General features: G+C 56.4%; 8 protein-coding genes across 10 annotated transcripts; 2 read left to right on the top strand and 6 right to left on the bottom strand.

The window, feature by feature from the left end:
- The first annotated feature begins 3685 nt into the window (after positions 1-3685).
- On the top strand, positions 3686-4955 carry LOC117654072. 2 transcript variants are annotated; one of them, XM_034400226.1, is made up of 4 exons: positions 3686-3814; positions 3919-4083; positions 4189-4359; positions 4681-4955. In XM_034400226.1, the coding sequence occupies exons 1-4, from the start codon at positions 3689-3691 to the stop codon at positions 4858-4860; spliced, it is 642 nt and encodes a 213-aa protein (XP_034256117.1). In that variant the 5' UTR covers positions 3686-3688; the 3' UTR covers positions 4861-4955. The 2 variants fall into 2 exon arrangements, with proteins under 2 accessions (XP_034256117.1, XP_034256118.1); XM_034400227.1 differs by having other exon boundaries at positions 4737-4955.
- On the bottom strand, positions 4937-7504 carry LOC117654071. The gene is made up of 6 exons (XM_034400225.1): positions 7283-7504; positions 6897-6981; positions 6251-6822; positions 5883-6140; positions 5579-5780; positions 4937-5474 (listed from the first exon to the last, which is right to left on the bottom strand). Exons 2-6 carry the CDS (start codon positions 6978-6980, stop codon positions 5184-5186), a joined length of 1407 nt encoding a protein of 468 aa, XP_034256116.1. The 5' UTR covers position 6981; positions 7283-7504; the 3' UTR covers positions 4937-5183.
- Positions 7505-7731: 227 nt separating this feature from the next.
- LOC117654144 (glutathione S-transferase 1-like) lies at positions 7732-8855 on the bottom strand. Its single transcript, XM_034400351.1, has 5 exons — positions 8682-8855; positions 8498-8556; positions 8285-8423; positions 8043-8210; positions 7732-7963 (listed from the first exon to the last, which is right to left on the bottom strand). The coding sequence occupies exons 1-5, from the start codon at positions 8820-8822 to the stop codon at positions 7814-7816; spliced, it is 657 nt and encodes a 218-aa protein (XP_034256242.1). The 5' UTR covers positions 8823-8855; the 3' UTR covers positions 7732-7813.
- Positions 8856-9003: 148 nt separating this feature from the next.
- LOC117654143 lies at positions 9004-12163 on the bottom strand. The gene is made up of 6 exons (XM_034400350.1): positions 12064-12163; positions 11663-11778; positions 11286-11483; positions 10915-11114; positions 10670-10824; positions 9004-10581 (listed from the first exon to the last, which is right to left on the bottom strand). The coding sequence occupies exons 1-6, from the start codon at positions 12138-12140 to the stop codon at positions 10356-10358; spliced, it is 972 nt and encodes a 323-aa protein (XP_034256241.1). The 5' UTR covers positions 12141-12163; the 3' UTR covers positions 9004-10355.
- A 442-nt stretch (positions 12164-12605) lies between these two features.
- Positions 12606-13489, bottom strand: LOC117653095. Its single transcript, XM_034398472.1, has 4 exons — positions 13316-13489; positions 13077-13230; positions 12906-12992; positions 12606-12829 (listed from the first exon to the last, which is right to left on the bottom strand). Exons 1-4 carry the CDS (start codon positions 13375-13377, stop codon positions 12734-12736), a joined length of 399 nt encoding a protein of 132 aa, XP_034254363.1. The 5' UTR covers positions 13378-13489; the 3' UTR covers positions 12606-12733.
- Positions 13490-15212: 1723 nt separating this feature from the next.
- On the bottom strand, positions 15213-16415 carry LOC117652759. Of its 2 annotated transcripts, XM_034397863.1 has the most exons (5): positions 16038-16414; positions 15805-15959; positions 15578-15734; positions 15416-15505; positions 15213-15334 (listed from the first exon to the last, which is right to left on the bottom strand). In XM_034397863.1, the coding sequence occupies exons 1-5, from the start codon at positions 16158-16160 to the stop codon at positions 15278-15280; spliced, it is 582 nt and encodes a 193-aa protein (XP_034253754.1). In that variant the 5' UTR covers positions 16161-16414; the 3' UTR covers positions 15213-15277. The 2 variants fall into 2 exon arrangements, with proteins under 2 accessions (XP_034253754.1, XP_034253746.1); XM_034397855.1 differs by having other exon boundaries at positions 15805-16415.
- On the bottom strand, positions 16252-17056 carry LOC117645856. The gene is made up of 4 exons (XM_034386367.1): positions 16965-17056; positions 16791-16891; positions 16499-16719; positions 16252-16271 (listed from the first exon to the last, which is right to left on the bottom strand). Exons 1-4 carry the CDS (start codon positions 17025-17027, stop codon positions 16252-16254), a joined length of 405 nt encoding a protein of 134 aa, XP_034242258.1. The 5' UTR covers positions 17028-17056.
- Positions 17057-17551: 495 nt separating this feature from the next.
- LOC117650142 (homogentisate 1,2-dioxygenase) lies at positions 17552-21025 on the top strand. The gene is made up of 10 exons (XM_034393440.1): positions 17552-17684; positions 18012-18153; positions 18435-18577; positions 18680-18857; positions 18938-19017; positions 19096-19195; positions 19286-19512; positions 19600-19726; positions 19792-19973; positions 20221-21025. The coding sequence occupies exons 1-10, from the start codon at positions 17664-17666 to the stop codon at positions 20350-20352; spliced, it is 1332 nt and encodes a 443-aa protein (XP_034249331.1). The 5' UTR covers positions 17552-17663; the 3' UTR covers positions 20353-21025.
- Positions 21026-24797: the final 3772 nt, after the last annotated feature.

A 24797-nucleotide genomic window follows, 5' to 3' on the forward strand; every position in this document is an offset into this window, starting at 1 on the left:
TCGTCTGCGTGCGTCTGTCGCCGCCTCCCTTTGGCAGGCACTAATTATTCCACACACACGCTCACGCACGCACACACACTTTCAAACTACTCCCGGGATGCGCGACGAGAGGGCCGCTCCGGTTCCCGCAGCAAATAGCGACCCGCGGTGGTTCGGAGCGCTGCCGGGCCTCGCCGCGCTGCTGGAGCCGCGGAGCCGCGAGCGAGAGAGAGACGTCAATAGCGGCCCGGAGGAGACAGCGGGTGCGAGAGAGACGCCCTGTCGCGCCATGAATCAACGCCTCGTGAATAGCAGAGGTGGCGCCTTGCCGCGGGCTGCTCGAATTTACTGCCCCGGTACCAGGCTGATGCCTTGGCTGATGCCTTGGCTGGTGCCTTGGCTGATGCCTTGGCTGATGCCTTGGCTGATGCCTTGGCTGATGCCTTGGCTGATGCCTTGGCTGATGCCTTGGCTGATGCCTTGGCTGATGCCTTGGCTGATGCCTTGGCTGATGCCATTTGGCTGATGCTCTTGGCTGATGCCTTGGCTGATGCCGCTCGCTCTGTCTCCTGCGCTACTGGCGACTGCGGTGTTCCGCTAGGGGGCTGGAAGTGCGTCTGGTATTTCGCGCCTTGCGGGTTATGGGCGAGCCATTGGCTGAGCTCAAGCGTCACAGAGCGTGTGCCACGTCCGCCCAAGCTTGTCTCCTGCGTCTCTGGCGACCGATCTCAGCTGGAGGGACTGGCGGCCTTGCGAGTGGGGGCTGAGCCGGTCCAGCGACCGATTCCGAAGCGTTTCGTCTCGTCTGCAATCGGCGCTCGGAGTGCACTGGACGGAGCGACGGGAGCTCTCGTCTGCAGTGGCGTCCACCGTCCACCTGCACGTCGTCGGGGTTGTTTGCATTCCGCCTCCGTGGCCGAGAGAGCCAGAGCAGGGCCGGACTGGCGGGACCTGCGGGGCCTGGGCGGGGCATGGGGGCGCTCCGCTCCGAGCCGGGCGAAACGGAGTCGCCTTTTTGTCACTCTATTTAATGGGGAAAGGTGAACGAGTCGGGACAGGCTCCAGAGCACGCCGCCAGAAAAAGTGCGCGATTTGGCCGGACTCAGCTGCGAGTGGATGGGCACTTGGACGACGCGATTAGAATGAAAGAAGGCTGCTTGAGCCTGGCGGCCCGGGCGCAAGGGGAAGGGGAGGGGGAGGCTCTCCTCGTTCTGCTGAGCCCACCTCATTCCGAGCGAGTCCGGTAAGTTCCTACTCCCGGACTAAGACTTGTTGGGGGTTCGAGTCTGCTTGTCTAGGCCGTCGAGGCGAGCGCGGCCGCGGCAGGGCGGGCCGCAGGGCGGGCCGCAGGGCGGGCAGGGGCAAGGCTGCTGGCGGCTACCGCCACACCACCGCGCCACCGCGCCAGCCAGCACCAGCCAGCACCACACACGTTTAATGGCCGTGTTTGTTTTCCCGGAGTCCTGGAACCGTGCCGTGCCTTGCCTTGCCAGCAGACGGTGCCGCGAAATCCGTCTCCTTCGTCCTGCTGCTGCGGTGGTGGTAGGGCCCTTGCTGGAGCAGGGGGACCCTGGCCACGGGAGAGAGGGAGGAAGAGAGAGAGATGGAGGGAGAAGACGAAGACTGGGTAAAAAACAAGCGACTCAACTCGTGCACTTTCCTTTCGAACGCACCACACCATCCGCCAGTAGTGCGGAACGGGGCAACTTTGGCCATGCCACACAAACATCAAACAGCCACTCAGCCTCCCGCCCCGCCCTTCCCTTCGCCGCCCCGCCCCGCCCCGCTCCTCCCCTAAACCTCAACAAACGTTCGCGGGTGGCCGCACCCCAGGCCCGCCCCGGCCTCGGCCAAGGCGCGGTGCTCCCAGACTCCCAGCCCGGCAGCGCGGCGCTGCACCACTCCGCGATGAAATACGTCACGCCGTCGCCGTCTGTCTCGCTCTCTCTTCGGGAACCCTCACCCCACCTTCTCTCTCCGCCCTTCCCTCGGCCCGCTCTTCGCGTTCGTCTATCGGCCTCATTTTTCTTGCCCACTTCCCACTTCGCCACCGCCGCACCCACCCCCACCGCAACAACTTCTTTTTGAAGTGAGTTAGTGCTTTTCAGATCAACTCGGCCGCAAGTTTCGCGATGTGCGAGCATGCCCCCTGCAGCACCACGTCGGTGTGGGGCTTGGGGCTTCGGGGAGCGTGTGTCGGGGGCGACAACCTGACTCGGCGAGCGACGCGGCGACGCGGCGATGCGGCGCCAGCACCGCGTAGCGCGTAGCGCGCGGAGAACGCCTGCGAGGTAGGCCAGCCGACGGAGCGCTCGCAGCCCCGTCCGCCTGGTTGCCTGCCGGCCGGGCGCTCTCCGAGACTCAAAGACAATGGAGGCCACCGACCTGTCCTGGACGCCGCCGAGCTGACAATGGCGGCGCCCCAGCCGCTCGCCATGGCCGCGGTGATGAAGCTGCACGTCGGCGACAACGGCGTCGCTGCGGCCGCCAGGTACTCGGCCCTGCCGCTCTTGGCGCGCGGCGGGCGCACCGGCGGCCGAGCCGCGGCCATCCTGGGAGTGATGCTCCTCACGGCAGGCGCTGGCGGCGCTCGCGGCGGCCGGCCATCGAGCGGCACGGCCTTGTCGGTGTGCTCGGCGTGCTCGGCGGACGCGGCGACGTCTTGAACAACGCGACGGCGCGGCGGGTTGAGCCCTTCTGTCGGACCGCCACGCCGCCGTCGAGCACACCGTGGCTAAAGTGCGTCCGAAAGGCCGTCTCGACGCCATGACGCCACGACGTCTGACTCCCTCAGACGCGAAGCACGCGAAGGCAGAGCGGCCGGCCTGGGTGTCCGACGCGGCGTCCGGACGCGGCCTTCCCGTGGCCAGCAGCAACAGATTGAGGCAATCATAGGGCTTCCCTTAACGAGATAGCCGCGCTGGGGTGGGGGCGCTCTGCGGCGCTCTGCCACAAACGGCTGCAAAGTAAACAGAGGGAACATTTTAGCAATCGCCAGGAGGACGGAACTGCGGCAATTAGTTATGAATTACTTTAGAGTCGACGAGAATCAAGGCGTGTTGAAGAGCTAGTCCTGCACCGTTTAGATACAGACCCCTCGCTTTCCGGACATGCCCCGTGCTTCCCCTGCGCGGCGCTTCCCTCCTCTAGTGTCTCTGAGCGCGCGGAGTATAGCATCCCAACCCCCGGCGAACCGGCGCAATCGCCGCAGCGCACTGCGCACTGCGGGCCTTCCCCGCAGGTTTGCCGCATTGTCTTTAGTTTCGTGATACTGTTGTTCCATTTTTTTCTGGCGCAGTCCTCTACTAAATGTGTTTTCATTGTCAACAATTAATCTTCAATGCGAAGAGTTATCTTGATTGTTTCCGTTCGTGTAACTTTTTAAAATCCCGATTCTTTCCAAAACTAGCGGACGGGAACCGCTCAATCAAGAACAAAAAAACAACAACAATGACTGTGGAACCCGTTTTGCCTGGCCCGCCAAGGGCAGCGGAGTGACCGCGTGGACGTCAAACCGAACACGCTCGCAACATTGTTTCGCGCTGTGGCTGCCTGTGGCTGCCTGTGGCTCGATTCCCGTTTTCTGATGCTTTGTGAATGCTTTGTGTGCTCTGTGACGCCTCGCGAAGGGCCGCGTTGTCACGGACACACACCGGGGATGGCGCGCGGTGCGACCTGTCTTTGCATCGCCGGCCGCCGACGCGACGCGATGCCTGTGCGGCCTGTGCGCTGGGCCCGCTGGGCCCGCTGGGACTGGGCTCCGCTCCTGGTCGTGCTGGCCCTCTTCCTCCTGTTGGGACTGCTCCCCGCCGCGTCGCCGCGCCGGCCGTCTAAAGTAACGTAACGTCGTCGCTACCCCAGGCCCCACGCGCCACCGACTCCCTGAGCCAGTCGCAAAGCGCGGGGTAGTGACGGGGTGACTGTGTGCTGCTCCCACAGGACTACAAACTGGTGCTGCGCAATCTTTTCCTGAGGAACTGTCCAGACACGCCCGATGCCTACGCGAAAATAGACGAGGCGACTAAAATACATCTTCTGAGAGACGGTGGACAGCTCATCGACGTGAACTTCACCGTGGCGAAACCAGTGCGCAGTGTACGCGTGGTAAGTTCACACACTAAATCCTTATGCACCTTAAGCGTAAGTTACGCATGCCTCTTGTTCTTCTCGACAGGACTTTTAAAGGCCTTTTTTGTTGTGCTGGCTCAGGTGTCGATGAAGATCAACAAGTGCCGAGACGTGGTGTCCCACGACACGTGTGAGTACTTCACCACGTGGTCCTGGAAAACGGGGATCTGCAACATCATCGTGATGCAGAACATGGTGTGGTCCACCCTCGTCGAGGGCATAGAGCCCAAGCTTAAGTGTCCCATCCAGGCGGTAAGTAGAAAGTCGTAGCATTTCGCTACATTTCGTCGCTCGGTCTTTCTTTTCCCACTCCTACGCGAGACACCCCATGATGCGAGTGCGAGAGAAACAGAGCAACCGCACAGTAGGCTAGAAGCCCCGGTGGACGCGGCCAAAACTCTAGACGCGTGTTGAGCTCCAGAGTCGTTGAACAGGATTCGGACCGAACGTGTGACCCCACCAATGGATTGTCACACGTTCGGTTCGAGTCCCGTTTCACGACTCTGGAGCTCAAAACGCGTCTAGAGTTTTGTCCTCCTCTGGCCCACTGTGAACCGCTTTCGTCTGGCCCAGGGGAACTACTCCATGCACAACGGGACGTTTGACGTCAACAACCCCATGTTTCGCAGCGTGTTCGAAGCCAACGTGTGGACCGGCGTCTTCTCCGCCATCGACCAGGACGACGCCACGTTCGTCTGCATCGAGGGAGGCTTGCAGGGCATCAAAGTCCGCGCCCCAAGTTCCGCGCACTGACCCGCGGCTACTTACTTTAAATGACATTTATGTTTACGGCAGGGATACATTTTTAAAAGTACAGCAATGGACACGCTTTTACACTTTTGACTTAGATTTATTGCAAACGGAAAAGCACACCGTTACTAATACAGGACAACCACAATAAAACCAATGAACTGTGTCTGAAATAGACTTTAAAGTATTTTGAAACAACTACAGTAAAATTAATTGGTCGGTTTTGAAACAATAAAAAGTATTTAGAAACAAGAGACAATAAAAATAGCAAATCGGCTTCAGAACAGTGAATTTGTTATACGCATTGAAATAGTGACAAACTCAAACTAAATTAAGGTGACGTTGGATAAAACCACTTCAAATCCATGGCTGGGCTCTTCGGGCCCCGAGTCAGCCGCCGGCCAAGGCGATGGCCCCCTCGGCTTGGCCGTGGCGAAGGCGTCCAGGTTGGTGCGGACGTAGCCCAGCACCTTGGCGCCGCGGCCCTGGTGCGGCATCACGGGCTGCTCGTAGTAGATGCGCAGCGCGGGCGGCGCCACCCCCAGCCAGCTCTTGTTGGGGTCGTCGTCCGAGTCAGAGTCATCCGCGGAGTCGCTGTCGCCCACGTCGTGGCACGCCTGAAAACAACGAGTCACGTGAGTGAGAAAGACCGACAGCCTTGAAAGTTTTCAAGAACAGAATTTTTGTATTTTTATCATTAATTACAACGGGAAAAACCTACCGCCACGCCTCGGTCGGACATTCCCAGGAGCAGGATGGCGCCCGGCTTGAGCATGACTCCGTCAGGGCGGTCGGGCAGCTTGGCGCACTTGGTGGCAATGGCCTCGCAGCCCGCCGACGACGCCGACAGGTGCTGCCAGTCCCGCTCCAGCACCAGGCCCTCCAGGTAGGCGCACAGCACACGGCGCTCGTTCTCAGTCAGCCTGGACAGGACAGGGTGAAGATGGCGAGCATTGGACACGTCTCCGTGGAAATTAATAATGTACATCACCTGCTGAAAGCAAATTTCAGAATCAGACTGTTACCTGGAGGAGGCCAGCGCGACCTCCACGTCCTGCTGGTGGACGTCGTCCTCCTCGAGGCCCTGCCCCTCGCCGCCCCTCCGCGTCACCGTGACCCGCAGGCGCGGCGCCCCCTTCTGCACCAGCTCGTCCAGGCGCTGCAGCGTGCTCTGCGCGGCGCGGAGCGCGTCGGCAGCGCGGTGGCGCGCCGTCTCCAGGTCCAGGCGAGTGTGGCCGGCGCAGCCTCCGCTGGCCTCAGCGTCGCAGTCGCAGCACCACAGCCTGCACAAAAGAACCAACAAGTTACACATACTATTTCTACTCTGCTTGTCAAGTTTACTTAAAACACATGCGTAAGAAAGGGCTTTAAATTGCAATTAAAATTATCTTGCCTTCCTTTCCGTTGAGCTGAGTGTCTCTTGGGTGTCTTCGTCTCAGACAGTTTGGCTCCAGCTCCGCTTGGAGTCTTCAATTCCTTCAACAGGTTGCTCTCCGTTCCATTTGGTGTCTTCGATCCACCCCGCAACCTGCCCTTGATTCCATTTGGAGTCTTCCAGTCTTTCAGCGCTTTGCTTTCAGTTTCGTTGGGGGTCTTTGATTTCTGGAGTAGCCTAAATCCAGTTCCATTTGGAGTCTTGGATACATTCTGCAGCTTGCCTTTGTTTCCATTTGGAGTCTCCCATTCTTTCAGCACTTTGCTTTCAGTTTTTTTTGGGCTCTCAGATTTCCGGAGTAGTCTGAATCCAGTTCCATTTGGAGTCTTCGAAACCAGCTCCTTGCCCTTAGATCGGCTAGGACTCTTTGATTCTGATGAAGTTTCTGAATCTAATTGTTTGATTGTATTACCCTTGGGTGTACTCATTAAATCACAGACAGTTCCATTTGGGGTCTCCAATTGAACAGAAAGTTTCTCGGTCTCTGCTTTTGGAGTTCTCAATTCTTGAGAAGCATTCTCCTGAAAAGACTAAGAAAATTACATGAGGAAACAGATGTTACACAATTTCATACCGATTTAAATTAAATGAATTTCCTAGCTACCTTTAATAATTTGGACGGGATTTGTTTCGTGTCAACAACCAACTCTTCCTCATCACTCCTTTTCCGTTTCTTGGTGTCATCCATTCTGAGACAAAAACAAACCAATTTACAAATGCGTCAACATCAAGAAGTGAGGCAGAGGAGACATCTCTAAAGCCGGATCCTCAAAGCAGACAGATATGACAAAATTATGAATCCAAACGGAACACACACATTACATTCAATTGTTCTCAATATGGGTATCATTAAGGTTAGATGCTGTTTTGGCACCTTGCACCGCATGTCAGTTCGTTAGTCAACACATTTTCACATCAACACACTCTCTGACATGGGTTCGGGGCGGTTGGTCGAGGTTAGACCACCGGTGAGGGCAGCATTCTACTCACTTACAAAGCGATTTCAACTGAAGATATTGAATGAATGAATCCTCTGTGCTCTCTGCTGGAAGGTGCGGCTGCGATGACAGGTGACGATGCCCAGCTGCTCCGCTTTCGGTTTGTTTTGGTGGAGGGTCTTGAGTCCAACCTGCCGCAACCTGCAGCCCTGCCGCTGACAGCCAGCAGTGGCAGTGGCAGTGGCCGGCCAGCAGCCAGCCGCGCTGCCGCCGGCCGCCGCCACCGCCTGCCTTGGCAATGGGCGGAGGGGCGTGGAGGGTGAGGGTAGGAGGTGGAGGGTGGGCGGGCAGGGGGCAGGGTAGGCAACCCAGCGCGAAGACACGCTGTGCGGCACGGCCTGGCCCTAGCATGGCAGGCGCTCCGCTACGCAGCGCGCTTCGAGTTCGAGTTGAAGGACACGAGTCCGCACGAGTCACACGAATACACGATTGAGTTCAGAATCTAAGAGAGATGCTTTATTTACACAGGAAGAAGGCAAAGGTAGAGGCAGGGTGAGTGCGAGACTGAAGTAGTTGAACTCGCTCATTTCTTCGCTTCGAATTTCTTGGCAAGGAGCTCCTTGACGATCTTGATGAAGGGGGTGTTGATCTCGTCGAAGCCGTCGAGTTCCTGTTCACACCGCCGCAGCCAGGCAGCCACTTTGGGCTTCAGGGTCAGTTCGGGGAGTACGGCCTGGAACAGGGAATCGAGCTCCGTGAACACCACTTCCGATTGAAGGAGTGAATGAGTGCTTTCAAAGTGTGACGCTTACCACGATGGTGGCAACGTTGGCGACGCAGCAGCAGTCCGCGATGGTGGGGTGGTCGCCGACGAGCCAGCCCCCCTCGTGGATGATGGGCTCCAGCAGGTCCAGGGCGTCCTGCAGCTTCTGGATCCGTTCCGGCGGCACATTCAGGTCGTCGTGGTAGAAGATGGGCTCCTGGACAGCGAGGATGGTCGTAAGTGGTCTGCTTTGCTCTGACATCCTTGAAACGGCAGTGGTGCCACACTCACCACGTAGGCCCTGAACCTCGTGAAGATGATGGAGTTGTTGTAGTGCAGGCGCTGCTGCAGGGTGGCCCTCTTCTTGATGTCCTTGGGGTACCAGGCGTCGTTGCCGGCCTTGTCGCCGAGGTACGTCACGATGGCATGGCTGCGGAAAGCACAAACAAAGAAATACGGATGACACAGAGTAGAGGGAAACTGTTTACACCAATTAAGACCTACCTTTCCCAAAGGATGAAGTCGCCATCCACAAGAGTGGGTATGGTGTGGTGCGGATTTATCTGGAAAAGAAACACAGAAAATAAACAAACCCATAATTCATAAAGAAATTTTAACATGCGGTAAACCGGTCTTTTTTCTCGCAAAATATCAAGTCTTGAATCGCTTTGTGCTCGCGAGCACTAGCCTTGAGGTACTCCGGCTTCTGCAGATCCCCGGCGAACACGTTGACCTTCTTGAAGTCGTACTCGATGCCCAAGGCCTTGCACGCCATGCGCACCCCGCGGACCGGGGGGCTGGTCTCGGAACCGTACAGCGTGACGACCATGGTGGCGGGCTGAGACAAAGTGACTCGGCGAACCAGCGGAACCTACCTGCCACTCACCCAACCCGGCTGCAAAGCGATTCCGCACCGCAGCGTTCCGTCGCTCCGTCTCTCTCGCACCCCCATCAAAGGATGCAAGAGTGCGAGCGAGACAGCGTCGAAAGCGCTGTTCGGAATCAGCACGCTGGCAGCACTTGTCGATAATTGGCCGGCCATTCCCCCCCCTCTCTCTCACTCACACTCACTCACTCACTCACTCACTCACACACACACACACACACACACAACACAGACACACACAGACACACCCACAGACACACACACACACACACACACACACACACACACACACACACACACGAGAGCATGCGCCGTACCGTTGGTTGCCGGCAGCCGACTCAGAACGCGGCAGCTGGCCAGGAGGGGAACGAACTCATCACCACTCCGATCCCATCTTATCGCTGGCTGGTATCAGTGTGATCAGATGTCGTGTCTTTTTCCGGGACACAGTAGTTGGGTCGCGCAACGCGCGCTCGAAATCGTGCAACGAAGAAAAATGTCCTCTCGTGACGAGCTGGTTTTGTTATTTTGAGTAAATCAGATCAACCGACGAACCACTGATAAGATCTCTTGTTATCGCCCCTCCAAGTGGTTTGATGATGTCAGTTGCGTGACGGTTGTTTTGAAGAGTGCACTGCAACCGCAGCTCTCACTGGTGCGCTAAACTCTCCGATCTTAAACAGCCACGGGAAGTAAGGGCAGATGTGCGAACTAGTCAAAATTACCGCTCGCTGAACAGGCCAAATTACATCATTGTTTGTTTCTCAATGATGCGGTTTTTAATTTTTTCAATGAATTTGTTTAATCGAAACCTATAAATACGCAAATCGTTTTTGTTGTGGCGCAATCCTACTGCCGCTGGTCCAACTGGAGAAGCATCGTCTCGAACGTGGCCAGGAAGCCGACGACCTGAGGGAAAGCAGGTAGAGATACGTTATGAGACCCAAAATTTTCGCGCGTGATGCTGGCGAAATGAACTTCCTCGAGTGTACCGAGAGGAAGAACGGGCGAATGACACGGAAGGTGCCCAGGCCGGTGAGGGCGAGTGGCTCGGTGCAGACCTGCAGCGACAGCCGGAGCACCTGCAACGGGTTTCGTGAGCGGGCCAGCGTTGTACAGTGGGCCAGAACACACGTGGACGCGGCCAAAATCCCGGACGCGGAGCTCCAGGGTCGCTAAAGGTGATCCCACAAATGGGTCGGTCGGTCGATAGGTCGATCGAGCTCAGCGAATCATTATAGATCGAGCCTGTAAAGAGGCGTGGGTTCGACTCCCCAGTGAGAATACGTTTTCCTCAGTTAACTTCTCAAGCCTAGAGCAGCACAAGATTCCAGTACCGTCAGTCTAATTTTGGGCACATAACGCCTGTGTGTCTCAGTGGCTCAGGGCGTAGAGGCAGCGGTCGTCTCGAATGAGCTGGAGTCCTGCTTAGCGACTCTGGAGCTCGAAACGCGTCTAGAGTTTCGGCCGCCTCCACTAGTCCTCTGGCCCACTGTGTGTAGGCCGTTTGCCGGGGGAAAGCCAGTGTACGCCCTGCACGACTCTTGCCGTGTCGCCGCGCGCCTCCGCCTTGAACACGACGCTCTTCAGGTGGAGCCACTCCTGGTGGACGGCGGTGGTGTAGAACGCCACGCACAACAGCCTGATGCTCGCCGCGACGAAATTCGTCACACTTACAGTGACACTTTCTGCCCACAGTGCCCTGGGTTACAAGGAGAACAGCGTACAGAAAAAGAACAAGAAAAATATATGCCGCCCAAGCAGGATGACGTCATACAGGTGGGCTTCACCTCAAAATGTGATACAACGAGTTGCACAGGTAAATGCCGCTCTGGGCGTAGCTGCCGATCATCATGAGTCCAATCTTGCCGTCGACGAAGTCCACGAGGTCAGTCAGGTTCCCGTAGGTCCGCCGGGCTTCCTCCCAAAAGTCCGGCGTCGCTTCCTGAGGGGAACGGCGGCAAACGTCAAGCGGGCGAACAAGCGGCAGGGGGCGGTCCGCACCACCGCACCCCGCCCCCATGCCGCCCCTCACCTCGCCGGCGGCCGGCCGCAGAAGGGCGGTGAAGGCGCGCAGGTTCTGCGTGAGGGCGTCGCTCACGACGGCCAGGAGCAGGTCGCTGACGGTGTACAGGCCGAACAGGGCGGTGCGCACCAGCATCAGGATCAGCCTCTCGCGCGGCGTGAGGCGGGGGTAGGTGTACCACGTCTCCAGCAAGAGAAGCAGCAGGGCCACTGTCAACATGGAGACGAGTGGCGGGGCGAGTCCGAGAAGCGCCTGTGGATCCCGGGTAGGCAACTTCCAGCTCGCGTGTTGGCTGGGTTGCCTACCCTGGGGCGTTGGCGTGGTGGCTCGGCCGCGGCCGCTGCCATGGCAGTGCACTGCCGCCACAAGACTGTACGTACGGGTGAAGCCGCCGGCAGCGACGGCCCCCAAGGTGCGGTGACGGCGGCGGAGGTCGGGGGCAATGGCCAGGACGTGTATCTGGGTGACGACGTGGTCGTAGGCGGCGCACAGCGCCCGCCAGTGCCGTGCCAGCAAGACGTTGGCCAGGGCCATGGTGCCGCACAGGAGGAGGGACATCATGGAGTTGAGCATCGCCACTGTAACTCGCAGCAGCGGGAATGAAAATGACCTGGCCAATGTTTGGCTCGCTCTCAAACTCGAGGAACGAATAAACATGAGCAATTCCTTTTCCTGAGTGCAGACACACGAATGCTGTCTTGGCTGCGGCTGAGACACTCGGTACAAAGGCCTTGCGGCCGGCGGTGGTCCGATTTACCAGTGTTGCTGACGGTTTGAAACCCGAACGAGCGCACGATGCCCCAGACGCCGAGCGCGGGGAAGAACGACCCCATGAACACGCAGTACGCCGTGGCGAAGCTCATCCAGTGGAACCTGCGACAGTCAGCGCGGGTCCACCGTCCAGCGTGTCCTTGTGCTCCACTCGTAAAACTGAAGCGTAGTTGTATGCTTGATTCAAGCATACAACTACGCTTGAAGACTTTACGCTTGACGTCAAGCGTAGTGAAGAAATTCTCCCATGAGTTTAGATAGGCGGGAGAGGGGCAAAATGGAGAACTATGCTTGAAGCTGAGCATAGTTCTACTACGCTTGAAGAAAGGCGTAAAAGTACGCTTGAGTTCTACCAGTGTCCGCTTTCCGCGCCTATCTGTCACGCACCTTCCGTCCTGCAGGTCCACGGGCAGCATGCCGAAGACGCGGGCCAGGCGCAGCGTGGGCCGCATGAGCGCCTGCATCGACCTGTCGGGCCTGTCGGGCCTGTCGGCCAGCTTCAGCTCGGCCTGCGTCCGCGAGTCGTCGGGGTCCTCAACTCGCCGCGGCGCCGCAGCGGACGGCGGCGGCGGCAGAGGCCCCGGGGGTGTCCAGGCATGCCATGCAGCAGGCCATGCCCTCGGCTGCGGCCACCTGGGCGGCGAGGACGGCGAGCACGGCGAGCGCATGGCCGACGCGTCGACGAGGCACTGCTTGTCCTCCTCGAGGCGCCGCCGTCCGCGACCCGGCGAGGCGATTTGGCGGCGCGCCCTAGCGTGTCCGCGGCCTTTCCGTGGCCTTTCCGTGGCCTTTCCGCACATCGAGAAATCAATGCACGTGCCCGCCTGGCCCGCCTGGCCCGCCTGGCCCGCCTGGCCCGCGGTACAGCGTCACTGCACGCGTCACCGACGCGCTCAGCGCACTCAGGGCTCGCGAGCCCCTGTGCTGCGTGGTGCGAGTGCGACGAAGAGTGTCATGAGGGGATCGAGGGAGCGCCGCAATTGTTATTCTTTTTTTCACGAGGGATGTATTTATGAGCAGACGGTTTGGAGAGGCGACGTCGGACCACTTCCAGACGTCATGAATAAGAAGCCACAAATTTGCTGTGATTTCCAGGGCTGCTGCTGCCCTCTTGCAATAGCACTGTCTGAAATGACCCCAGGAAACCGATGACCTGAAAGCAATCGAGGTTTCCTTGCTGAGTGTTTTGACTTGAGTCTATTTTGGTGCGTTAAGGTGCTTCGAGCTACCGATAGGAGGAACGGACGGGTGAGGCTGTAAACGCCGAGGCCGGTCAAGGCGACTTGCTCGGAAATCTGTGTAGAAAAGCGAATGCCCTGAAAGAAAAATCAGCATTACCGAAACACAAAAGCCTGCAGGAAACACGTTAAATCGAGGGCCGGGCGAAGGGGAGGTGTTACCGCCGTAGAATGGCACTCTGGCAGAACGCTGAACAGGACGGGCTTCAGGTCACGCCACTGCTGGTGAACTGAGGTCGTGAACATCCCCACGAAAGAGAGCCTGAGGCTCACGACAGCGAATTCCACCACAGATGCAGTGCTGCACGGCTGCACCCTTCACACAAAACATTCCAGTGGAGCCAAAATAAGAAAAGGGTCTGCTGACGTTGGTGAGCTTTCGGTGATGCTCAAGCACTCACTTTAGCATGTGAAACAACTTGAAGCAAAGATACAGGCCGTTGTCCAAGTAGTTAATGAACATGATCAGGCCGATCTTGCCGTCCACGAACGCGACGAGATCGGCCAGTCCACCGTAGGTCAGCCGGGCGTCCTCCCAGAACTCGGGCCCCGCCCTCTGCAATGGGAAGCCAGGCCGTCGTGACGTGGCGGACACAGCCTCTCGGCTCGACACGGGGCCAGAAGACCGGAGGAGGCGGTCAAAACTCTCGACGCGTTTTGAGCTCCAGAGTCGCTAAACAGGACTCGAACCAAGTGTGTGACTCCGCCAATGGATTCCCTCTTCGGAGACCAGTCAATTGCTGGGGTCACTCGTTCGGTTCGAGTCCTATTAGCGACTCTGCAGCTCAGAACACGTCAAGGGTTTTGGCCGCCACCACCGGTCTTCTGGCCCACTGTGGGGCGTGGGCCTGCTTGTGCACCTGCAGGGCGGCCGCTCGCAGGCGGACGCTGAGCGCGCGGATGGCCTGGGCCAGGGCGTCGCTCACGACGGCGAGGAACAGGTCGCAGGCGATGTACAGGCCGGTCACCGCCACGCGCGTCAGGTACGTCAGAGACTGCAGCAGGACTTGGTGCCAGGCGGCCTTGCCGAGCAGCCGGTGCAGGCGCCTCGGAGGGGGCAGCCGGGCGTACTTGGCGGCAGAGGCCGCTGAAGCACAGGCCAAGCAAGAGTAGGACGCGGCTACTTGAAGGGAAGGGACTCACCCAAGTACCCACCGATGAACAGCACGAAGCCCACGCCGTTGAGCGCGCGGTGGCGGCGCTGGAGGTCGGGCAGCCGCGCCGCGAGTTGCAGGTCCGCGACGGCGTCGTCGTAGGCGGCGCACAGCGTCCGCCACTGGCGCGCCACCTGCAGCGTGGCCAGCATCAGCACGCCGCACGAGATGTAGCCCTGCAGCTGGATCGCCTGCAGCACTGCAAGAAAACCAAGTCCGACTTGCCGCCCGGGAATAAGACGAACGCGAGCCGTCCGAGGCGAGTCCCGACCTCATCTCACCTAGCCTAACCTAACCTAGCCTAGCCTAACCTAACCTAACCGAACCTACCGGTGCTCGGCTCTGCGCAGAGCAGGTGGACAGCGGACAGGGCGGCGATGGTGGTGAGGTAGGCCGCGCTGAGGAGGCAGTGCGCGGTGTGGAAACTCACCCAGCGGAACCTGCAGCATGCCCCACATGGGTAGACAGGCCTTCCGTGCGCCTCTGCGGTCGAGCCCGAACTAACACCTCTCCATGCATGCATACCCGCCGTCCTGCACGTCGACGGGGAACACGCCGAAGACGCGGACGAGGCGCAGGGTGGGCTGCAGCAGCTCGTGCAGGGACACCGTCGTCGCCGCGCCCAACTGCACTCGGCAGGCAACAACGTCAACGATGCAGAAATCAAAAAACAGCCTCCGAGTTGTACTCGTTGTGAAATGGACGGTTTTCATTGGCGCGGTGCGCTCTGCGTACCTCGGCGTCGGGCTGCGGCGCCGCGGAGGCCAGTGCCGCCAGTGCTGGCGGTGGAGGACGAGGCCGTGGCGGTGACCGCGGTGCGGAGAGCCGCGTCCACATGGCGGACGGGCACTGTTTGCCCTCCGCCAGGGCGAGGCCGACAAGGCCTCCAAGGCCCGCTTTCGGCCACGGGTCGCCACGCCACGGAGTCAAGCTGGCGACGCGAGGCGATCAACCGGAGTACGCCTTCGTGGCGATCGGACGAGAAATCAATGCGCCCCGCGGATGGCATTCGCGTTGCTGGGGAATCCAACCCAAGTCCGCACGTGTCTTTCGCGCTGAGGCATGACGGAGCTGACTTGCAGCTGTACTCGCTGTACTACACTATAAGTAGGGTCGAGGTGGCTCGCGAACGGAACATACATAGTACAGTAAAACCCAGAACAGGAATCGGCATTTATTTTCGCTGCAGACATTTTTGTGGCATCTCAGTCAGTGGCGGCCCAGCTGCACGAGGATAGTTTCGAAAGTAGTGAGGAAACCGACGACCTGTGCACAAAACGAGAAGGGCCCTCAGTTTCAGGGACGCCGTGCCGGCACTGCACATGTGTCGCTACACTGTCCACGTACCGAAAGCAGAAACTGGCGAGTGAGACTGAAAACGCCCAGGCCGGTCAGCGCGACGTTCTCCGAGCACACCTGCGAGTGAAATCGGAGAACCTGTGAATCAAAACAGAGATGAGCCAGGCAATGATCCAGTGTCCAGCGTTGCCCGGGCAAATGTTCTCTTACTGCATTAGAATAGGACTCAGTTGGCACGTTGGACAGCACCAGCTTTAAGCCCAGCCATTCCTGATGAACGTTTGTGGTAAAGAGGGACACGAAGAACAGTCTCACCGCCACGAAAATTAAGTTCGTCGAATTTCCACTCGAGTTTGTTGGACGAAACCTTCGGGGAAAAAAGGGAAGCATAGAGAAAGCCCTTATCGGACGGAGCACATCGTACGGTGGAAGCTCACCCCAAAATGTAAGTTAAAGTGTTGCAGAAGTAGGCGCCGTTCTGGAAGAAGCTCAGGATTACGAAGGGCCCCATCTTGGCGTCGAAGATGGCGATGAGGTCGACTAGCTTCCCGTAGGTCAGGCGGGCGTCCTCCCAGAACGCGGGCGCCGCTTTCTGCAAAGGAAAGCCACAGCCAGCGAGTGGAGTGGACGAGCTCTCTGCGCTGCTCAGCAACCAAGGGTGGAACCCAACCTGCTCCACGGCCTCTCGCAGCCTGGCGACGAACGCGCGCAGGTTCTGCGCCAGGGTGTCGCTCAGGACCACGAGGAGCAGGTCGCAGGTGGCGTCCGCGCCGGTGATGGATATTCGGCCCATGGCCACGAACACGCGGTCGTCCGTCAAGGCCGTGGCCGTGTTGGCCAGGGACTGGACCACCCCGACCAGGGTGGCTGCATGCGCACCACATTCACTCTCGAGCGAAGAAGTCTCATTGTGTCAAAACAAAACCAGAGTCTTGATTACCGACTAGGATGGCGAGCGCCAGGACGGCGATGACGCGTTGACGGCGACGCAGGTCGGGCGGGGGCGTCAGGAGCCGCATGTGGGCGACGGTCTCGTCATAGGCCTGGCCCACCGCCCGCCACTGCCTCGCCAGGCGCACGGACAGCAGCAGCATGGCCGCGCAGCACAAGAAGCCCACGACGGAGAGGTACAGCGAGGCTGCAGCACCCACAGAGAGAAAGAGAGTTGCGAACCGGCCCCAGGCCCCAGCAGAAAGAGCGACGTTTCTAGCAGTGTACCAGTGACCGCGGCTCCCGTGGCTTTGTTGGAGTCGTTGGGTGTAAGTATTCGGATGGTCCAGCGGACGGCGGCGCGGAGAAACACCACCACCGCTAGGAAGCAGTGCGCAGTGCGGAATGTCGCCCAGCGAAAACTACAACATTTTCCGATTGTCATGTCAGACGTTCGTCAAACTTTTCGACGATTCCTGGGGAAGTTTCGTACCTCCCATCTCGCAGATCGACGGGCATCACGCCGAACATGCGGAGAAAGTACAGGGAGGGACGAACGAGCTCGCAGAAAGAGGTGTTCTTCATTACCTCGACCTGCAATCGAAAGTCGATCGTGACTTCCTCGCCGAAAAACAAATTATAAAGAACGCAAAAATGTGCACCTCACCTCTCGGAAAGGGCTCGGCGGGGAAAGGGGCGGCCGCGATGGCCACTCCTTCCTCGAGGCCATCGCGCAGGCTGTGCGGGCCGCGGCGGGCAGCGACGGGCGACTGGCCGGCACGCCGACGCACGTCGCCGTCAAGCCGCCCCCAGCGCGCCCAGCGCGCCCAGCGCCCTCGTCCTTCCGGAAATCAATGCACCGCCGCGATGGTCGAAAGCACGCCTGCAGCAGCCAGCGGTCTCATTCCGAGGGTCGCTTCGTCGCTGTCTCTCTCGCACTCATGGGGCATCCCGTATGGGTGCCACAGAGACGGGGCGACGAAAACGACTCTCGGAATCCGTCTGCAGCAGACAAACAAGCTGTGACCTCGCGCGGCCGTGCGCTGCGCTCATTGGTCGTCGCCGCCGAGCCCCCAGTCAGCCGGTCCGCGGGTCCGGGAGGCCGGTCCGGCTAGTTCGGCGGCTAGCTCTGTCTCTCTCTGCGCTGGGGTCCTGCCAGCATGCTGCCAGCCGGCGACGGAGAGGGCAGACCCGGCGGACCCGCCGCGACGCCGCGCGCCGCCCCGCGCCGCCCCGCGCTGCCCGCCGTGATAAGCGAGTGTCTCGGGGACACTGTCTCCACGGCGATGGGATTCCAGTAGTGGCCGCGTCGCCGTCGGGAGAAGCAGGAGCCGCGCCCACCGAGCCAGACGCAACGACGAGCACCATGCCCGGAGGACACGAAGAGGTGAGCCATCCTGGCGCAGCCGCGCAGCCCTGGGTTCGAATACCCGTTGCCAAGGCACTTTTCCTTCTCTGCGACCGCCGCGGCGGTCCAGCGACTCAGCTAGACCCAGCCGTCGGCTGGGCACGGCTGGGCCAGCGGCTGTTTTGTTTGGCCGGCTTCCAGAAAACTGTTTACGCTACCTGTGACGCTGCGCGCGCTGCCGCACTGTGGCGGCGCGTGCACGTCGGCGGCCTCTGGAACGTCCGGAACGTCCCGCTTCGGACACGCCCCGCTCGGCTCGGCGGATCTTGTTCGAGTCTTGTTTGTGCAGCGCAGCCCTGATTGCAGCTGCGGTACCTTAGCGGCTTCGGCAACGAGTTCAGCTCGGAGGACCCCCGCTGCCCCGGGTCGCTGCCGGTCGGACAGAACAGCCCCCAGAAATGCCCCTACGGGCTGTACGCCGAGCAGCTGTCCGGGACGGCCTTCACAGGTAATGTCACCCGCACAGTGGGCCAGAAGACCAGTCGACGCGGCTAAAACTCTAAACGCGTTTTGAGCTCGAGAGTCGCTAAACAGGACTCGAACTGGGCGCGTGACCCCGCCAATGGATTCCTCGTTCAGAGAGCAATCCAATGGTGGGGTCACACGTTCGGTTTGAGTTTCACCGACCAAGCGACTCTAGAGCTCAAAACGCGTCCAGTCACCCGCCCTTTCTGGCGTACGCACCTTCATTACGCGCTGCTTGCTAACATGCCAACCTCTGCCTCACAGCTCCCCGGCAGGAGAACCGCCGCAGTTGGCTGTACCGCATCCGCCCCTCGGCCATCCACGACCCCTTCAGCCCCGTCAAGGCCGGCCAGTGCCAGCACTTCGCCGCCGTGGACTGGAACGCGCAGCCGCCCAACCCCAACCAGGTACACACACTATCCCTCTCACTCACACACGCGCCTAATCAGTCGGTGAGGCCGACGACCCTAGCGGCGCTGCCACTGACTGACGCGCTGCCCCCTCTGCAGATGCGCTGGCTGCCGTTCGACGTCCCCGCCGCGGCCACGGACTGGGTGCAGGGCCTCCGCACCGTGTGTGGCGCGGGCGACGCGCGCACCCGCCACGGCCTGGCCGTGCACGTGTACGTCTGCAACGCGAACATGGTGGACAAGTGCTTCTACAACGCGGACGGAGACCTTCTAATCGGTACCCACCGCACGTTTCGTTAAATATTTCCGAGTTCTTTCCCATTGTGTTTGCCCTGTGTCACTTTTTGTCCTCTGCAGTCCCGCAGCAGGGCACTCTCCGCATCGTCACGGAGTTCGGCCGCCTGGTGGTGGCGCCTAACGAGATATGCGTGATCCAGGTACCCAGCTCGAGCTGGAAAATTAGCCTCTGTGTGTTTGTTTGACTTGGCTAACAAGGCACTGCTCTTGTTTTCCAGCAAGGCATGCGCTTCTCCGTGGCAGTCGGCGGCCCGTCCCGCGGCTACGTGCTGGAGGTGTTCGACAACCACTTCCAGCTGCCCGACCTGGGGCCGATAGGTGGGTTCGAGAGTCCGCGACAATCGGCGGGCAGGTTCAAAATGTAGGTGCTTGCTGCTCGGTCCTGAAAACGGAAAATGCCCTAAACAGGCGCCAATGGCCTCGCCAACCCCCGCGACTTCCTCACGCCGACGGCCTGGTTCGAGGACCGCGAGGTGCAGGGCTACACGGTAGCGTCCAAGTACCAGGGCCACGTGTTCGAGGCCAAGCAAGGCCACAGCCCGTTCGACGTGGTCGCCTGGCACGGCAACTACGTCCCCTTCAAGTACGATCTGGCCAAGTTCATGGTCATCAACGCAGTCGCCTTCGATCATGCCGTGCGTTGTCCAATGGTGCAGCTTGCATTTTAACGATTTTACGGATCGTTTCAAAAAAGTTCTTTACCTTTTGCGGGTGTTTCGCAGGACCCGTCGATCTTCACCGTGCTCACCTGCCCGTCTCACCGGCCGGGCACCGCCATCGCGGACTTCGTCATCTTCCCGCCGCGCTGGTCCGTGCAGGAGCACACCTTCCGGCCGCCCTACTACCACCGTGAGTGCCTCCGCGGCCACCGACCGGCACGGCCGACGACGCAAACTTAACCTCTTCCTGCTCAGGGAACTGCATGAGCGAGTTCATGGGGCTGATCCTGGGCCGCTACGAGGCCAAGGAGGAAGGCTTCATGCCGGGCGGCGCCACGCTGCACTCCATGATGACGCCGCACGGCCCGGACGCGCAGTGTTTCCAGGCCAACACGGAGGCCGCCCTCAAGCCGGAGCGGGTGGCAGAAGGCACGCAGGTGCGTCCAGCTTCCTATTGGCGCCTTCGCGCAACCGCCGAGAGCGCCGTGCGGCCCGGCCTGCCCGCCGTACAGGGCTGCGCGCTGGCTGCCTGCCCAGCCAGGGGCTACGGCGCCTGGGCAGGCAACCCGCACGCACGGCTGCTTGACGGGCCGGCCGGGCCGCACGGCGCTCGAACACAACGGACAAGTATGCGTTTCTGGTTTGTTTGCATGTTTGCGTCATGGCTTCGCCTTGCCCTCGCAGGCGTTCATGTTCGAGTCGTCGCTGAGTCTCGCCGTCACCAAGTGGGGCGAGGAGACGTGCCAGAAGCTCGACGCCAACTACTACAAGTGCTGGAAGTCCCTTCGCAAGCACTTCGACCCGACAAAGCCTTGAAGAACAAAAATTGCTAGTTTGGTGTGTCCGTGGGGTGACGAGGCGTGCATGTAAAACCCGTGGGATAGATCAACACAGTTCGTTTTAAATTGAAACAGAAAATTTAATAATATAATGAGTAACAAGATGTGTATACAACTGCAGAACAAAAATTCCAAAAACATAAAAAAATAAGTTGGTGACCAGACCAGGGAAACTGAGGTTTAATTGCCTCGAGGTGAAGCTATGTTCGTGAAGACCATGATGAAATAAGGGGTTGGCATCCGTCGATAGTGGAACCAATGTTCCGTGGGGGGAAAAGGCAATGGAAAATAGGTTTATTTCATCTACGGCATTTTTATCTTGCGAGCACAGCGTGCTTCTGACTAGAACGAAGTTTAATAGAAGTGGAAACATTCTTTGTATTCTAACCTTAATACGGTTCATGATTCTGAACTTACGGAATGCCAACACCTGGATAAAAATATTTTTTTAAAAAAAGCTACTCTTGGCCAAAAACAACGATGCGAAGTACCTCCGCACCAAATATAATAATATAATTCTCAAAATTAAAGTGAGAACATAAGATAAAATAAATGATCAATCCAGACATCCAGACACCGATAACATCAAGAATTTTAAAATTATAAACACATCTAAACCAGATCACTGAATAAAAAGTACTCACTCCGTATAAGAATTACAGACTGTTCACCACAGCATCAAAATGCTGAAACAAAAGGAGCCAGGATATGCCATGTTTCTGAACAATATACACCTTCAAAGTGACGGACGTCAAATTAGCGCTACGTTGATGCTATGGTAAACATCCACATTCATTAGAGACAGGGATATATTTAACACACATAGATATATAACACGTTTTGTACCGGGTGAGTCAGAGTGTTCTGACAAGGAGCTCCCATAGACAATGGTCTTGAATAGCGGTGGAACTTTTCTGTTCTCCAATAACACGGGAAATTCTTTCATTCGAAACTGAACCATCTGACTCAACAGATAAGTTTCCGGTACATAATAATACTGCCATCTATACACCAACACAGGCTGAGAATCAGCATTTACTTACAAATAATTACGTATACTAGAGATTCCCTACAGAATAACATCATCACGGTAGGACGGGGTGTTACAAGAGGATACAGAACACGGAAAGCACATCAAAATAATTATATGTAAACACAGACCTGATATGCAATGTCAAGGAGTAATCATGTAGATGCGACCTAAGAGAAGTTACACACAATATATCCTGTTGAGCTATACTCGCCTTATATCTGAACTCCGAAAGAAAGATTAAGATCGATTTTACAGTGTCACAAAAGAAACCCAAAAAATATCGTGCATGTATGGACTCGATTGAAGCAACAGTTTTCGTATCGTAGAGAAGGACTCCCTTTAGCACTTCTGAAACCCACTCCCGGCCCTGCACGCATCCACTCCTCCCTTTACAAAGAAGGGGGTAACTAGGGAAGGAACGGGCACGTGCAAGGGCGAGCGAAAACCCGTAAGGACTGTAACGAAAATGAACAAAATCGGTTCACACGGTTACAGTATATCGTATGACTGAACTCCGGTTTGGTGCCTAGCTATGTGGTTGCATTTTTAGGAACTGCTGTAGTCCCCTACACAAAGACAAGTTTTGTCTCGAATAAAATGCGACTTAGTCGCCAGAATATGGGCTAAACTACACATTGAACTTACGTACCACAACATCAAGAGGGAATAAAGGTGCCACTCGCCACCTCTCAGTGCAAGTGGCAAATAATGGTAGCAGTGCCACTTCTACATCGTAGCAGCACCGACAATAGAGAAGAGACGGACTTGAGATCGATCTGAAGATCTTTAGGACGAGTGAATAAAACACATTTCAACAGTGCTGATACGGTACAGGCACAAAATATACATAGAGCGGGACAAACAGTTTTCGGACGAATCTAAAAAATATTAAGGGGGTTAATCGCATCAAGAGGAAATTGGAGATAATTTCCATCCGACATGCATGCCACTGCAGTCGCCTTATTTACATCAGGTTACCATTAAATACTACACATTTCATGACAGATATCTGCCACATTATTGGTTCGGAAATGTAGGACATCACATAAAAACAGTACCACAATAGAGAAAAAACATATTTTACAATGATGTATAGCCCAAGTGTCTTTGTTGTAAAAATAAAGTCGTATATACATTTAAAATGGAGACAAGTTCTTGCCCCAGCACAAAAAAAAACATTTTTTGCTTTTTGTTTCTTTTTTTTTTCTGAAAAGAAAAAAGATTAAGTATTAGCCTTATTTTTCTCAATACAACTCAGTTCATTACTAAGACTTGTGCCACGAGAATAGAAACGTTGATTATAATTATAGCAATACTCTTTAATAAATTATGACTTCTGATGTGTATGAATCATCTTCGTGATTAGGTGTGATAAAACAAAAATAAACGATTTGCCTTATGAATGTCTGTTCTCCACGAAGCGAATAGGATATGAAACCAACAGTTTACAACCGAAGAGCTTCCGATGGATGGTATGTCATCATCGGAAAATGTTGTGCACAGGTTTTGAATTACACTTTTCTCAGTCTTTCTTCCTTACAATCAGTCTTACGATGCCGTCTGAAATGGATATACGGATCTAGGAAAATTGTCCCCTTCCTTCTTGAAATGACTGTTTGGCCGACATCGAAATCACATCCTTGATACAGTGCTACGGCGTGATCATTCCCCGTTGTGTCGTAACTTCGACGTGAATAATTCGGGCATTCCAGTTACATTTCAATATCTGGCGATAAGGCTCAATAATATCTGCAAGAAACAACCTCGACACCATATATAAGAAGGCCTTTCCCGACGCGGAATAGAACAAGATGACGGTAATTATAAATAATAGTACAGTAATTTGTTGTTGGTTTCGTAATATTCTTTCAAACTTTGGGATTTGGGGAAGGGATTGGTGAACAGGGTGACCCTAACGCGCATCCCTACACAACAACGTCCGACCCCACCGGCGACAAGCCGGCTGCGGAGCCCCCCGCTGTGATCCCGGTCACCCTGTAGTAAAATAGAACTCAAAAAAGTCCTATCTAGTTGGAATTAGAGGTTTTCGACGGTACCTGTCGATATTAAAATACCCCTTTTCTAAAGATTTAAAGAAGACAAAAGAGTTGAAAGATCCTCCAAAAGTATCAAATAATCTTAATCTAAAAACTCAAATTACTCTAAAGAAACAATAAAAAAAATTAGGAGAGGGTCAGTCTGTTGAGATGCAAATCGTATACATTTTTAGTTAAGGCCCTTAAGCATGGGGGAAGGGGTCCTTATTGTCGTTGGTAATAATTTTAACATAAATTAAGGAATGGCTAAAGCAAGATGAAAATTTCAAAACTGTTTGCACTTTGAAAACGTCTTAATTTAGCATATTGTGCCCAATCGTGCATGCCAAAGGCTTTGTTTTGTTTTTTACCGAAAAATTGGCAAATCAAACAAAACACGCGCGCCAAACAACACTTTTTTTACGGGTATGGACCAATAAGAGAACGCCGAATGTGGAATAGAAATTCGACGAATACGTAAAGCAAGTTTTCAAGTAAAGCAACTTTTAAACATGCCTAAATAATTAAAGCGACTACTTTAAGCACACATCACATTACGAAATAAACAATCTAATCAAAAGGTAACAGACAAGGGCGGACTCAATCCGCATGGAATGAAGTTAATCTACTGGGTGTCCCAAAATCTGAGGCACTAGTAGAGGGGCTCGACAGCACTCCTCATGACTTTAATTTTGAGACACTCTGTACATGCGAAAGAAGATAAACAAAGGTTTCACATTTTCAGCAGAAATCCGTCCTTACTTTAAGGGTGTCGCACAGCGTGACCAGCACGCTGGACCAAACAAGAACGCTACAAAGAATAGAAGAACACTTATCAACTAATCGTATTTAAACTCAAAACAATGATTAACAAGGATCGAAAGGCAACTTTTGGGATAAAAACGACACTGCGGTACTAACATACAGCGCATTTCGTACCAACAGGTCACAACTCGCTGCTCTCCCTTATTGGTCAACCCCGGAGAACAGCAACAAACACACCCAGCAATACAAAAGTGAGCCGAAGAGCGCCATGGGGTGCACGCTGCGCGGCGGGTTGCCGCGTTCAGACTGGTTCAGACGCAGTGCCTAGCAGTGCCACACCACCACGCTCCACCACGCCCCCCGCGGGGAGGCGCATCGTATACGTCGAGTCGGAACTGTGTGTCCACACAGCAGTTTCCAAAAAGAGGAGGGAAAATAGAAAACTTTTTGGCAACGCTCTTGTGTCACCTCCTTGGAGGAGGAATCAGAGTCACGCATGGCCCCACAAAGCCCTACCTGCACCGCACGCCCTACACGAAGCGGAGGCCCCACGACCGTCGGCCGCGAGCTCTGCCGCGGGGCCGGTAC

The sequence above is a fragment of the Thrips palmi genome, unplaced genomic scaffold (genome assembly GCF_012932325.1).
Source record: "Thrips palmi isolate BJ-2018 unplaced genomic scaffold, TpBJ-2018v1 HiC_scaffold_10, whole genome shotgun sequence".
NCBI lineage: Eukaryota > Metazoa > Arthropoda > Insecta > Thysanoptera > Thripidae > Thrips > Thrips palmi.

Coding starts and splice junctions, on each gene's coding strand:
- LOC117654072 (XM_034400226.1), top strand. CDS start 3,689: ATGCCTGTGCGGCCTGTGCGCTGGGCCCGCTGGGCCCGCTGGGACTGG. Junction 3,815..3,918: donor CGCCGCGCCGGCCGTCTAAA/GTAACGTAACGT, acceptor CTGCTCCCACAG/GACTACAAACTGGTGCTGCG. Junction 4,360..4,680: donor TTAAGTGTCCCATCCAGGCG/GTAAGTAGAAAG, acceptor CGTCTGGCCCAG/GGGAACTACTCCATGCACAA.
- LOC117654071 (XM_034400225.1), bottom strand. CDS start 6,980: ATGGATGACACCAAGAAACGGAAAAGGAGTGATGAGGAAGAGTTGGTT. Junction 6,823..6,896: donor TCCCGTCCAAATTATTAAAG/GTAGCTAGGAAA, acceptor TAATTTTCTTAG/TCTTTTCAGGAGAATGCTTC. Junction 6,141..6,250: donor TCAGCTCAACGGAAAGGAAG/GCAAGATAATTT, acceptor TCTTTTGTGCAG/GCTGTGGTGCTGCGACTGCG.
- LOC117654144 (XM_034400351.1), bottom strand. CDS start 8,822: ATGGTCGTCACGCTGTACGGTTCCGAGACCAGCCCCCCGGTCCGCGGG. Junction 8,557..8,681: donor AGAAGCCGGAGTACCTCAAG/GCTAGTGCTCGC, acceptor TTTCTTTTCCAG/ATAAATCCGCACCACACCAT. Junction 7,964..8,042: donor CCAACGTTGCCACCATCGTG/GTAAGCGTCACA, acceptor TCCCTGTTCCAG/GCCGTACTCCCCGAACTGAC.
- LOC117654143 (XM_034400350.1), bottom strand. CDS start 12,140: ATGCAGGCGCTCATGCGGCCCACGCTGCGCCTGGCCCGCGTCTTCGGC. Junction 11,115..11,285: donor CGCTGCCGGCGGCTTCACCC/GTACGTACAGTC, acceptor CCATGTTGACAG/TGGCCCTGCTGCTTCTCTTG. Junction 10,582..10,669: donor TCGTTGTATCACATTTTGAG/GTGAAGCCCACC, acceptor CTTGTAACCCAG/GGCACTGTGGGCAGAAAGTG.
- LOC117653095 (XM_034398472.1), bottom strand. CDS start 13,377: ATGTTCATTAACTACTTGGACAACGGCCTGTATCTTTGCTTCAAGTTG. Junction 13,231..13,315: donor AAGTTGTTTCACATGCTAAA/GTGAGTGCTTGA, acceptor TTTTGTGTGAAG/GGTGCAGCCGTGCAGCACTG. Junction 12,830..12,905: donor CCCGTCCGTTCCTCCTATCG/GTAGCTCGAAGC, acceptor GATTGCTTTCAG/GTCATCGGTTTCCTGGGGTC.
- LOC117652759 (XM_034397855.1), bottom strand. CDS start 16,160: ATGGGCCGAATATCCATCACCGGCGCGGACGCCACCTGCGACCTGCTC. Junction 15,735..15,804: donor ACTTTAACTTACATTTTGGG/GTGAGCTTCCAC, acceptor TTTTCCCCGAAG/GTTTCGTCCAACAAACTCGA. Junction 15,335..15,415: donor CTCGCCAGTTTCTGCTTTCG/GTACGTGGACAG, acceptor TTTTGTGCACAG/GTCGTCGGTTTCCTCACTAC.
- LOC117645856 (XM_034386367.1), bottom strand. CDS start 17,027: ATGGCCTCGAGGAAGGAGTGGCCATCGCGGCCGCCCCTTTCCCCGCCG. Junction 16,892..16,964: donor CGCCGAGCCCTTTCCGAGAG/GTGAGGTGCACA, acceptor TTTCGATTGCAG/GTCGAGGTAATGAAGAACAC. Junction 16,272..16,498: donor GTGGGTGCTGCAGCCTCGCT/GTACCTCTCCGT, acceptor TGACACAATGAG/ACTTCTTCGCTCGAGAGTGA.
- LOC117650142 (XM_034393440.1), top strand. CDS start 17,664: ATGCCCGGAGGACACGAAGAG. Junction 18,154..18,434: donor GTCCGGGACGGCCTTCACAG/GTAATGTCACCC, acceptor TCTGCCTCACAG/CTCCCCGGCAGGAGAACCGC. Junction 19,513..19,599: donor CAGTCGCCTTCGATCATGCC/GTGCGTTGTCCA, acceptor GGTGTTTCGCAG/GACCCGTCGATCTTCACCGT.